General features: G+C 42.8%; 1 protein-coding gene across 2 annotated transcripts in view; it reads left to right on the top strand.

The window, feature by feature from the left end:
- The window catches only part of RSPRY1 (ring finger and SPRY domain containing 1), a 42,877-nt gene extending 30,224 nt beyond the window's left edge, over positions 1-12,653 (top strand). For both annotated transcript variants that reach the window (XM_081017027.1, XM_081017026.1), the window contains 8 exons: positions 721-852; positions 2,220-2,335; positions 3,200-3,343; positions 4,389-4,500; positions 6,862-6,964; positions 8,578-8,730; positions 9,939-10,043; positions 11,151-12,653. In XM_081017027.1, coding sequence (XP_080873153.1) covers positions 721-852; positions 2,220-2,335; positions 3,200-3,343; positions 4,389-4,500; positions 6,862-6,964; positions 8,578-8,730; positions 9,939-10,043; positions 11,151-11,247 — 962 coding nt within the window. In that variant the 3' untranslated portion in view covers positions 11,248-12,653. The remainder of the gene's footprint in view (positions 1-720; positions 853-2,219; positions 2,336-3,199; positions 3,344-4,388; positions 4,501-6,861; positions 6,965-8,577; positions 8,731-9,938; positions 10,044-11,150) is intronic.
- Positions 12,654-13,176: the final 523 nt, after the last annotated feature.

Genomic DNA, 13,176 nt, shown 5'->3' on the forward strand with positions numbered 1-13,176 from the left:
TGTGGTGTGGCAGGACTGTTTAGTTGTGCCTGTGGTTTTGCATATCTGCGCATGGTGCTGCCTACAGTCCCAATAGCCTGACAAGAGTTGCCTTGTTTTTAAATGGAGGAACAGGCCCAAGTGATGCCCAACCAAAGGGCAGAGGGAGATCAAAACAAGTTTAGCCTTCAAACAGAGCCCTTTAGTGCTATAGAGTAGGGCTGGGGAGCCTCAGGCCTGGTGGCCAAACATAGTCCTCCAAGCCTCTCTATGTAGCCCTTGGGCCTCTCCCCAGACCATACCCCCTTTCTCCAGCCCTGTTTTCCACCCTCCTTGAGTGCTTTTGCTTGCCTGGGATGCATTTTTGAACTCTGATAAAGCCTGGGTGAAGAATGGAGAGGGGTGTGAGTGTGTGTAGGATGTTGCCTCCTTGTGCTGAAAAAGTTACCCACCCCTGCCAGATAGCAAGGGTGTGGTGTTAGGAGGGCAGGGAAGAAGAAATGGTGTCTGCAAAGGCCCTCTTGGATGCTTGGAAAAGGTGCTTTGCTTAGCTAATCATCACATGGCCAGTGACGTAAGTTCCACTGACTGCTTAAATGTTGCCTGGTTCCTCTTTGAGAAAGAGAGAAGAGAAACTAATACTGCTTTTGGATACTTAGAAAATGATATGTTTAAGCATGAACAATCTTTGTTTCTGGTGAAGGTTTTTTTGACAATCATCATTTTGTGTTACCATTTTAGGTGAAAATAAAATGACAGTTTCTGAAACGTGCATCAGTGACCAGCTAGTCTTGTTAGAGAAATGGACAGATAATCCAGACTACTTAAAACGCCAAGTTGGATTCTGTGCCCAGTGGAGTTTAGACAATCTATGTAAGTAAGAATTTATCTGCGAGCGGGGGGCGTTGCTGGTGACATGCTCTGCATTCAAAGATGCAATGTTTTATTTGGTATTTAAGCAAACTTTGACTGCTATGGTGTAATGTAGCTTTCAGAATCCGAAAGCGAAAACTTCCTTGATAAAACCAGCAGTGTTATGTGCATGTAGTGCTACTGAATTTGGGTCACTTAACCCAGAGGCAGGATAACTCAAAGGTGGAGAAAATTTGGGAAATGTCTTGGGGTAGCTGCCTAACCCTTTAGGGGACCTTTGAACACTCAGAGAACTGATTCTTCCTGCACTTCACTGTGTAGCAGTTTTGTGCATTTTAGCCTTGAGGTCAGACAAGTCTGTCAGAGCAATTTTCACAGAGGGAGCTAAGTGAGGTGTACAATTATTATGGGTGTAACTTGTCGTGACTTGCTGTGGAGAGTTTATGGCCCCAAGCAAACATCTGCCTTGCATTGTCCTCCTTCCAGCAGGAAGTGCGCTGGTGAAAACTTTGTTGCCCAGACATTTTTTTAATCAGTTTAATTTAGCCATCCCTATAGAAAAGTAGTGGGAGACTGTGGCCCACTTCACAAGTTGACCTGAATGTGCTGTTATGCAACTCACCTTAAGCATGTGGGTGGAAGTTGCACAGGCCACCGGGAGTGATATGGAAGCATCCACAAGACAGCAGTAACCACATTGCTGTGGGTAATATATGAAGGAAATCCATGGTGATTATAGGCTTCTGCTTCTGCCACCATTGTGTTCTCTTTGGGTTGCAACTTCCCTTGAGTCTAGTCTCTGGCAAAAGCTTGGTTGCTGTTCAAAGTCTAAAAATAGGAATGCCTTTAAGGGGGGAAAGTCCTTAAAATTAAAAGGGTGGACATGGTTCGAGGAAACTGCCTTTCAGGCCAAATTGGATCCAGCCTAATTTGGACCTTGCACTCAAACTTTCACATGCCTGTACTAGAGGGTGGTCTGTCGGATAGTCCCTTTAATGAAGAAGAGGTACATAATTTTCCACAGTTCCCAGTTCCTGCCCATCACCCCTCCTCAGTGTTCTGAGAATTTCAATATTCCATCTTTGACAAGTGTAACAAAAATTCCATTTAATGAATGAAATATAGTGACAATTTAATTTATTATTTGTATAAATTTAACTTTATTCTAACTGGTAAAGTATCTAATGTGTTCCCTGATTGGGGACTTCCTTCTTGGTCAAATTCCAGACCATTTGATCAAATTGGTTAACTAACGCTCTGCAGTAAGAGTCGTATCAGGTGAGCAGATACATTTGATTGCCAGGTCCATGTTTTGCAATATTAGGACTTCTACTACAGTTACAACTTCTAAATATGTATTTTTGCAGTTTTGAAAGAAGGCAGGCAGTTTACATACGAGAAAGTTGACTTGACCAACATAAATGCCATGCTGAATAGTAACGATGTCAGTGAATACCTTAAGATTTCACCACGTGGGTTGGAGGTAAGTTTTGGTACTTAATTCCATCATATTTTTATGTCTTCTACACTTCCCCAAACAGTAAGAAGTTTCAGAATAGCACTATTTGGGTTTCATTTCCCTTTGGAAGAGAGGACACTAGAGGCTTCACTCTCTTTGAGATAATAATATAGGCCGTAAGTCAAACCAAGCCATTTTTATATGTTTTGGTTTTTTTAATAAACCCAGCTGAAATAGCAGAAAGAGAGGAAGTTTAGCAAGAGGTTTTAATCAATGATTAATAAGGTTGTGACATCAAAGGGGATACAGTAAGACTTACAAATCCTGTTTCAGAATGTAGCTATTGGTGATCCTTGTGAACTTATTAAAATGGACTACAAAGCCTGCATTCAGGATCTGGAATATACATATCACAACTCTGTATCTCTTGCTATCAATTTGGGAAATAATTACTGGTTTGCATTATTTGCAAATATGCAAACAAAGCATAAGGGAGGGCAAGCAGGAGCCCCTCCCGCAAGGCAGCATTGGATTCCCAGAGAGTCATGTGCATAGCACACTCAAGGCTCCACCTGACTTTGTAGCAGACTCCAGACATAAATTCTCAGTGGTCTGTGTTTGCAGAACAAAACAACAAAACAAAACAAAACAAAAGCAAGCCTTTTTCAGACCACACCTGCAGGGCACTTAGTCTCACATCTTCACATCTGCGGGTGAGTTACCTATTCAGTATTAAATGTAGAATCGGTTTCTTCTGAAATATGAGCCTGTTGCCTCAAAATGGAGCTGAGAACTTACAAGGATTTAAATTCCTCCTGCTAGGGCCAGGTAGCTGTTGTCTTTTGGAAGGCAAGCATTTATTTATTTTTCTTTTGGTTTGTTCATTAGGCCCGATGTGATGCGTCGTCTTTTGAAAGCGTTCGGTGTACTTTCTGTGTGGATTCTGGAGTTTGGTACTATGAAGTCACAGCCATTACTTCCGGGGTGATGCAGATAGGATGGGCTACCAAAGACAGCAAATTCCTCAATCATGTAAGTGCCACATTCTGCCATAGGAACCTACTCATTAAGTTGGATCGGCCTTGGAGTCTCTTTTCTGGGTCCCTGTCACCTCTGGAAAAGAGGCAGATGGGAGCCAGATAGAAGGCCTTCACTGGGGCACTAAACTTGTGGAACCAACCTGCTTGGAAATGTTAACCTGGTTCCAACACTGACATCTTTGCAGAAGCCATGTGAAGATTCTGATTTTTCTTGCAACTTTTGGTTTAAATGGGCCCTCCAGATGTTTTGGGCTGCAGCTCCCATCAGCCCCAATCAGCACAGGTTGGCAAAAGTTGCAGTTTACAATTACAGGGAAGGTGTTTCACTGAAGTAAAAATGTTGTATAGGGTTAGATGCAAATACCTTGATATGGTGGGGAGAGTTGGTGTTGCTGGAGAAGGAGGTAGATGAGAGCCCCTCTTCACCTTTCCTAGCAGCACAACTGTACATTTAACTGTATTTTAGTTATCGGTTATTGCACAGCACTTTGATGCCAAAATGTGCACTGGTGTTTGGTGCAATGACTGGTGCAGATGGGAATTTCTTAACCTTAAGCAAGAGAGCCAGAATATCCCACCTGTTTGCATGCTCCCTCCTCTTCTCTCCTGCACAAATCCAGCATAAATTCAGTTGTAGCATTGCATTTGCACCAAATTTAGCTTTTGTCTAGGTTTTAAAGGTGATTTTGCAATTTCAGAAAGTGTCAGGGAGCTATACACAACCAGGAAGCCATAGCCTATGGATCTTTCCCCTTCTGGAATTCACCCAGTGTATGATCACACAGCAGGAAGCAACTCTTGAGAGAAGCCCTGAGTCTGTACTTGCGAGAGGGCATAAATGTGCCCAGTGTAGTCCAACAGTGGGCCACATATTCCAACCTGCATTCAGATCTCACCCTTGTTAAGAAAGAACATACTGATACCCCCCCCATGTGCCCATAGTTATGCAAAATGGTTGAGAAGCTTTAAAAACAAGATTCCCACAAGTATTGTCATGTCTCAAGAAAAATAAATGCTGTATTTTATCTTCCCTGAAGGAAGGTTATGGTATCGGGGACGATGAGTACTCCTGTGCATACGATGGCTGCCGGCAGCTGATCTGGTATAATGCCAGAAGTAAACCACATTCCCACCCGTGCTGGAAGGAAGGTACTCCACCCATCTTGTTGCAGTTGTTGCTGTTGTCGTCTTCATTTGCTGGGAAATTGTTCTAGCACTCCCCAGAGGGGAGCAAAGCTGCCAATTTAGTAGCCTAGAATCCTTTCTACCCTGTCTCCTACCATTGTAGGTCACTGTAAGTGAAGAGTCATTTTCATCCCTTCGCAGCAGCCTTCTGAGGGCCACATGCCATTGGTGGGTGGGACCAGAAGCAAAAGTGGGCAGAGCCTACCTTTGTGCAGTAGGCTAGCTTCTACACACACACTTCTCTCTGTTGTCCATCCGGGCAGGCCAGAGTCCAAGGTTCACCAGAGTTCAAGGACACATTCCAGCTAGGCAGAAACACTAGGAAAGCATGGAACAAAGCCAGTGAGGGCCATGGCCCAGGAAAAAGAAAATATGGCTGGCACACGTGTGTGGCCTGCAAAGAGTCCCAAGAGACATGGAAGAGGGTCACATTTGGGCCTCCTAGGCCTGAGGTCCCGTCTTCTGTCAGATTGGAAAGGCTAGGCTGCAAACTTTTTTCAGTCCTCACTACATGCAGGAAAGGTTTTGTATGGGGGGAGCATTCAACTGTCCAGTTCTCCACCTATAACCAGAAGTGGTACAATCTAGGAAAAGGCTTTTATTGTTGGACTAGTTCTAAGTTGGGATCCTTCCATGCCACTGAAGGAGAAAAAGCAAAGGAAAGGATCTTGATTGAAATTGAATTTTTGGACAATGGAACAGATGGCCCAGGGATCCAAGGGGTCTCTCTCCCCAAGGGGTGATTCTTTCGGGACATGTCTGTACATCAGCTTCCTGTGCTTTTAACTCAGTGCTTTAGTAGTAAACTAGAAGCACAGGAAGCCTTTCCTGGAAAAACCAAATGTCCCCTCTTCGTTCAAATGTCCCCACAGACCCCACACATTCTTATTGCTGCTCTCACTGCCAGTCATGCAGATTGCACATCCAGTACTGAGATCAACATGCTATCTGGGGTGAAGACTGCAGAGGAGCAGCATGATCTGTACATGTAGGTGCCTGCACTGCAAACTCAAGGCACAACTGCATTTTTCAGAGCATATTTACAACATGTTTACTTTTGTTTCTGATGCGCATCCAGTCCCTGGGGTCAATGTTTTAATGTGCTTCTGTTCATCTTGATCTTCTCTGTATTATGTGGAATCTATGTAGCGTCAATTCATCCTTCATTTGGGAAAAGAGGAGCACAAAGTTTCCTTCTAGTTACAAACTCTTACCTAGCTTCCTAATTACTTAAATTTGAGAAAATGCTGAAGATGACTCTGAGCAGGCGTAATGCTGGCTCCCTGCAAAATGCTATTTGTAAATCAGGAGTCAGCCTCCGGAACATATTTATTTTTTATTTCATAAAATGTTCACAAAACAAAAACTCAAAAGTAGTTTACAAAAAGATTTTTTTAAAACCCAGTAACAATTTGCAACAATAGTTTAAAACTTACAAAAAGTTCAATGTCTGCTTCTTTTCCCTCTTGTGTGAATTTTCCCCTCTACAGCTTTAACCATAGTTTAGAACAGGGGTCAGCAAACTTTTTCAGCAGGGGGCCGGTCAACTGTCCCTCAGACCTTGTGGGGGGCCGAATTATATTTTGGAGAAAAAATGAACAAATTCTTATGCCCCACAAATATCCCAGAGATGCATTTTAAATAAAAGCACACATACTACTCGTGTAAAAACACACTGATTCCCAGACCGTCCACAGGCTGGATTTAGAAGGCAGTTGGGCCGGATCTGACCCCCGGGCCTTAGTTTGCCTACCCATGGTTTAGAGTTACAGGTGTTATAACCCTACTTGGTGCTAACCAGAGTTCTCTTCTTAACCATGGTTTGAAGACAGTTTACCAGCCCTGGTTAAGATTGAGCCTGGTTTTTTTAACCATTGTTATTGTAAACTGTAAACCATAGTTAAAGCTATTGAGGGAAGCAACATGGGATTCATGTCAGTGAGAAGCCTCCATTCCCAAAGTTGGTTTTCAGTTTGCAAACCACAGTGTGCAGAAATCAGTGCTATATCCTCATCAGGCCTTTGAATACTTGCTGCAAGGTTTCAGGATTAAAGACAACATAAAGGAGGAGAGGAGGCATTTAAACAGAGGTTGGATGGCCCTCTGTCAGGGATTCTTTAGCTGTGATTCCTGCATTGCAGGCAGTTGCACTAGATGACCCTTGGTGTACCTTCTAACTCTACAATTATATGAAAAGGGACTGGTATAAGTTTACTCACATGCAGTGGTTGTTCCCACCCACTGCATATACCAAGTCACTATTGTGGGGTGGGTTGTTAAACAGATCTCCAACAACCCTGTGTTTTTTCTTATATATGACTTCAGGTGATACAATAGGATTTTTGCTGGACCTACAAGACAAGAAAATGATCTTTTATTTAAATGGGAACCAGCTTCCTGCTGAGAAGCAAGTCTTTTCTTCTGCTGTGTAAGTATGTGGCCCTTGTGAAAGCAGTGAAAAATTAATAGCAAGTTTTAAGATCCAGATAACAATAAAATTAAGTCTAAAAGGCCAGGGGGACATAAAACCACACTTGCCAGATGCCGTAAGAACAACAGAATAGGGTTCCAGATGGACCTCTTTGTAGAGATTCCATAAGTGAGGTGCCACCATTGAGAAGACTTTCTCTCTGGGAGGCACCTGCCTCACCTAAGATATGGGGTACCTGGGTAAGGCCCTCAATAGAACATATAGGTTAGATACAGAGACAGGTGGCTCTTCATATACCCTGGTATTAAGCCATAAACAGCTTTAAAGGTCAAAGCCAACATGTTGACTCGACGACTGGATGCCAGTTCAACTGGTGCAACACCTGTATAATAGCTGTCACTAGAACTTAGCATTTATGTATTGCATTTATATCCCACCTTTCCTCTAAGGAGCTTGTAGTGGCTTACACACGCCTCCCACTCTCCATTTTATCATCACAACAACTCTGAGGTAGGTTAGGCTGAGACAGAGTGGCTGACTCAAGGTCGCCCAGTGGGCTTCATGGCTGAGTAGAATATGAAAACTGGTCAATCACATCCTAGTCTAGTACTCTAACCACTACGCTACTCTGGCTCCAGCATTGTTTCCAAAAAGTCTTCAAAGGGAGCGCTGCAAGCAATGGGTTACAGTAGTCTTAAATTGTAGATTGTCAGAGCATGGATTATGGATGCTTTGCTATCTCTGTCCAGGTACAGCAGGCCCACCAGCCTAAGCTGATAAAAGCCACTCGGTGCCACAGGAGCAAACTCGTGGATCTCAAGCAACCTCCCCAAGCTGTCTAACCCTGTTGCTTCAGGGGGAGCACAGTCCTGTATATTACAAGATGAACATTGCTCCCCTGATTTGATATGATTTGATAATAGACCATTTGAAACTATTCCTCTTCCCATCCCCCAAGCATGTAGAACTGCTATAACCTTGGAGAATGCCTACAAACATTCTAATTGCTCAGGAGGAATGTGTTGACAAATCTGCAGCGGTGGGTTGACCATGCTGGAGACTAGAGTAAAACGCAGAAGCTGGATAGTTGAAAGCGTAGGGACAGCGTGAGCAGTGTGCTCATAAGCAGAGTTGTTATGTAAAGAGGTTTGAGAGGCAAATTACTCAGCGGACAAAGAAGTGGAAATCTGAGTGAGCAAAGAGTGGAATTCAGGCTGGGTATTGGAAGCAGGCAGGGAATAGATATGCAAGGGGCCTGTTTGAAGCTGCATGTTAAGGATCTAAGCAAACCTGGGAAGGGGGCAGTCTTCGGTCTGCAACCCATCTACTTGGGCTAGCCAGCCCTTCCTATCCCTAACTAGAAAACAAGCCATGACTTGTAGTAAAGACAGCATGGTGTAGGGGTTAGTGTGTTGGACCAGGATCTTGGAGACAAGGCTTCAAATCCCCACTTGGCCATGAAGCTCACTGGGTGACCTTGGACCAATCCGTTCTGCACACCTGGATGATTCTACAAGTCATGGGTATTTCTCAGTGTAATACAAAGTGGCACCGTGTGTCGGATGCTTTGCATGGTGGTGCTCTAATATTATTCTCCCTTGATTTTGCAGGTCTGGCTTCTTCCCTGCAGCTAGTTTCATGTCTTATCAACAGTGTGAGTTCAACTTTGGAGCAAAACCTTTCAAATATCCACCATCAGCTAAATTTAGCACCTTTAATGACTATGCCTTCTTGACAGCAGAAGAGAAAATCATTTTACCAAGGTAATATTTTCTACTTGTCAGTGCATGGAACTGAAGGCCGAGATTACAGTCTTGTTCTTTGTAGGTTTTGACCCATCTGGATATGATAAATAAAGGACATCCTGTGAAGTTTTATCAAAAGCCTGTAGTTTCACACACTGCAGCCTTTCACAATGGAAGAACCACTTAACCTCGGGACTGTTTTGTGTGTTGATTGTAGAAAATGCAGCTTGAAAATGTAATGTGGGAAATGCTGGATACCTGTCATTCTGAGAGTTGTATCTAGGGCAAACTTAAGGTAAAGGTACCCCTGCCCGTACGGGCCAGTCGTGTCCGACTCTAGGGTTGTGCGCCCATCTCACTTAAGAGGCCGGGGGCCAGCGCTGTCCGGAGACACCTCCGGGTCACGTGGCCAGCGTGACGAAGCTGCTCTGGTGAGCCAGCACCAGCGCAGCACACGGAAACGCCGTTTACCTTTCCGCTATAAAGCGGTACCTATTTATCTACTTGCACATAGGTGTGCTTTCGAACTGCTAGGTGGGCAGGAGCTGGGACCGAAAGACAGGAGCTCACCCCGCCGTGGGAATTCGAACCGCCGACCATGCGATCGGCAAGCCCTAGGCACTGAGGTTTTACCCACAGCGCCACCCGCGTCCCAAACTTAGGTGCAAACTTAGGTGCAGATTATTCCATGAGAATGAATCATGTAAACAAAAGCCAACTTTCATAGATTAGATTAGTTCTGTGCTATTTATCCAGCTTCTGTGATTCAGGTTTTTGACTGACATCTGAAGTTTTGTTGATTGGTTTATTAGGGGAACGAGAGAAAGGCTAGTTGGGAGGGGGAGCTTTCCATATTCTGCCTAGACCCTCCCCAACTATAAGGGGTAACAACTTCTTCCAGTGGTGGTAGCTTTAAACGAGAAGTTTAGATCTTCAAGATGCCCGATTTCATGCTTAGTATCAAATCTGTGTACTTGTTTGATAAACTAGTGGATATGCAGAGCATTAATTCTGCAGTGGCCTTAGTTAACAGAATTGAATAAATTGTTAATTGAATTTGTTTTTGTTGTTTTTGTTTCCATTGCTGCACATACTAATTCATAGATATTAAACTGAGATTCATTGTCGTGTAAGGTGATCATGTCCATAGTCAAATACATGTGATATGAGCAGGATCCCTTGAAACTGTTTCTTTGAACTGAATCCTGCTGATTTTTCCTCTTCAGACATAGACGACTGGCCTTGCTAAAACAAGTGAGCATTCGAGAGAATTGCTGCACTCTTTGCTGCGATGAAATAGCAGACACAGAACTCAGGCCATGTGGTCACAGGTATGGTGGATAATTATTCCTTTTATTTATCATGGTTTTGTAGCTTCCCCTGTCTTACATGCCCTAGTATAATAAGCTGTAATTGGTCTTGGAGGGATTATTTATTTATTTATTAAATTTGTATACCCCCCTTCATCCAAGATACAGGGTGCTTCATAACATAAAAATTTAAAATGAGAAAATATACAATAAAACAAAAACCAATAAACGCCCCCTCTCACAAACACATTTAAAAGACTATGCAGGATATATATTCTAAAAGGTGGATTAAAAATACTATTATTAATTATTCATAACATTATTATTATTATTATTATTATTGATTTTCTAATTTGTAAAGCTTTGCAATCCAGGTTAGACCTGGTCTGCATATGTAGTAGGATGAGGTGGTAGAAGGGATTCTGCCAGTTCAGGCTGCAGGTGAGGAATGTCACTTTTGTTTTTTCTTCATCATCAAGAGGGGAAGCCTGCAAAGAACAACAAGCACAGCAAGGAGGAGATGTTCCAGATCAGCCTGTTTCCTGCTGTACTAGGTTTCTACTAGCAGGGATTTTGTTGTTGCTGCTGCTGCTATACCTGCAGTATGACGTGGTACTGTCCACGCTTCTCCCTTAAGAATCTACTACCCACCTTATTCCCCCACTGCTTCATGTGTACATAAACCCTATAAGTCTTGAGGCAACAAAGAAGATGGATTTTACTGCTTAGAATATGTGCATTGTCTCTGTACTATTAACTGTCCACAACAAAATTAGCATTGGCAAATCATGTGAGTTGTGACACACCCACCTGCCCATTCGGTGTTCCCATGGAGAATTACATGACATAAGTTGCATCCATGCTCAGAGTAGTCCCATGAAATAAATAGGCACAACTAGCTTTGGTCCATTATTTTCAGTTGGTCTACCTGGATTAAAAGCTATTTGGATACAGCTCCATTCCCACAACAAAAATGAATGGATTTGTTTGTTTGTTTGTTTTTAAAAAAGAGCAAAGACATTTCTGTTGTTCCTGATGAAGAGTTCTGTGTAACTTAAATGTTTGCATACTATTGCCTGGACAGAAGTTGCCCTAGTAACCCATCTTATATCGTTGTCCTTCTTTTAGTGACTTGTGCATGGAGTGTGCCTTGCAACTAGAGACCTGCCCTTTGTGTCGACAAGAAATACAGACTCGGGTCCGACAGATCGCTCACATTTCATGACACGTGGGGAACTGTATCTCGTGAACTTCCCTCTGATCCATTCCATTCAGCGCTAGAAGGGAGAAAGGCAGCTCTGACCGAGCCACACACAAGCTGAGAGCCCCAACTGTGGCCCACTTTCACGCTGAACAGTAGACGGAAACCTGTTAAGTCGCCCTGCTGCCTCAGAGCTGTGGAATGTTCTTTTAGCAGAAATGAAAGTTGGCGGTGAGACTTGAGCTACCTGTTGGTTTGTCTCCTACCAAGGTGGCTGGAGAGTCTGCCTCTTAAGTTTGTCCCCTGTCCACTCTTCCCATTTCCTTTCTTCCGCTGCTCCTTCCACTTGCCCATCACATGTCAGCAGTTTTGCACTGGAAACATAAGGCTCATAATCTCCTCTAATGGGGGCATATCTGTCTTCTAAAGCCTTTATTTCAGCAGCCGTCACACATTTAAAAACAACACCAATATTTCTTGGTCAATGTAGCTTCCTGCTGGTCAGAGACCCTCTGTATTTTGGACTGTTGACCTGAAAATGTTCAGACTTGAATTCTACATGAAGAAACTGATTTGTAAAGGAGGTGTTGAGATTCTAGAAGAATCCAAATTTTTTTTGATAACTCTGTGATTCCAAAGAACATTGATTCTTCCACTACCACCACCTTATTTTTAAACTGCAGAAAACTGCATTTTCATTCATAGTGTTTCTAGTTCCTTCAATTTCAGTACCTACATTGTTGTCAAAAAAGAAGTGATTTTTCAGGAGGGATTCTTATAACTACAGTGCCAGACTGGAGATAGCTTGTTATTCTGGGTATTTTAAAAGGTACCATTGATTTCTCTCTCTCTCTCTTTTTAAATTCAGTATTTGTTCTTGCAAGTTCTGTACGTTTTGAAAGTATTGAGCTATAGAACTCAAGATCTGGAAAGAAAATGTGGAGAAACTCTTGTTAATATTGTTTTGAAAGAAATACATGTTGTTTGAATAGCAAGTCAGCCTAGGTTGACTAAACTACCATTTCATTTACATAGGCTCTAACAAACTTAGTCTGCCAAGCTCATGCCTATCCACTTGGCAAAACATGTGGGAAGGAGGGACACACAGTGCAACTTCTAGGGTTGCACAAACCCATATCAAAAAGCTCATGGGGCAATGTGCATATTGTGCCTCTGTGCAAGTGCAGAAAATTCACTGAAATCAGCTGTGTGAGAATCTCAGCCTTAAAAGAAAGTAAGTTTCTAGTTATGGTTGCAAGGTACCTTTGGAAGGATATGTGAATAATGTCTGTTGAATTCTTAAGATGTTTAGACATTGTTGAATCACATTTCCAGTGGTTCAGGATGGGGCTTCAGTTTCCCGTCTTAATTTATAGAGTGCTGAATCCAGCTTTTCTTGATTCATTAAAAACAAAAAGCAGTTGCAACAATTATTTATTTTATTAAAATTTCCTACCCGCTTTTCTTTATAAAGGAGTTCCAAAGCTGGGTACAATACCAATGAATAAAACCATAAACTGGGATAGCTCAGTTGGTCAAGCTTGAGACTCTTCTCAGGGCTGTGGGTTCGAGCCCCACGTTGAGCAAAAGATTCCTGCATTGCAGGGGGTCGGACTAGATGACCCTCATGGTCCCTTCTAGCTCTACAGTTCTTTGCTCAAACAAACAATAAAACAGTAACGTCAGCTGAGAACACATAGACAGTTTAATAATACCTGTTTACAAAGTGTAGCAACACAGATAACCCAAAACCTGGGTGAACAGTAGATCTTCAGTAGTCACTGAAAGCTGACAACTCAGTGCCGGGCAAGTCCACATAGTCTTATCCATGGCCCTGCCCAGTTTTCAATTAGTAATTTGTACCCGTAAATATGTTTCTTTAGAAAGGAACCTTCAGTTGAACTTTCAGCTAATAGACTGGGGTCCTTGCAAGTGGTTCTGTCTTCTCAGATG

Source organism: Podarcis pityusensis, assembly GCF_964106645.2.
Source record: "Podarcis pityusensis genome assembly, chromosome: 8".
NCBI classification, from domain to species: domain Eukaryota; kingdom Metazoa; phylum Chordata; class Lepidosauria; order Squamata; family Lacertidae; genus Podarcis; species Podarcis pityusensis.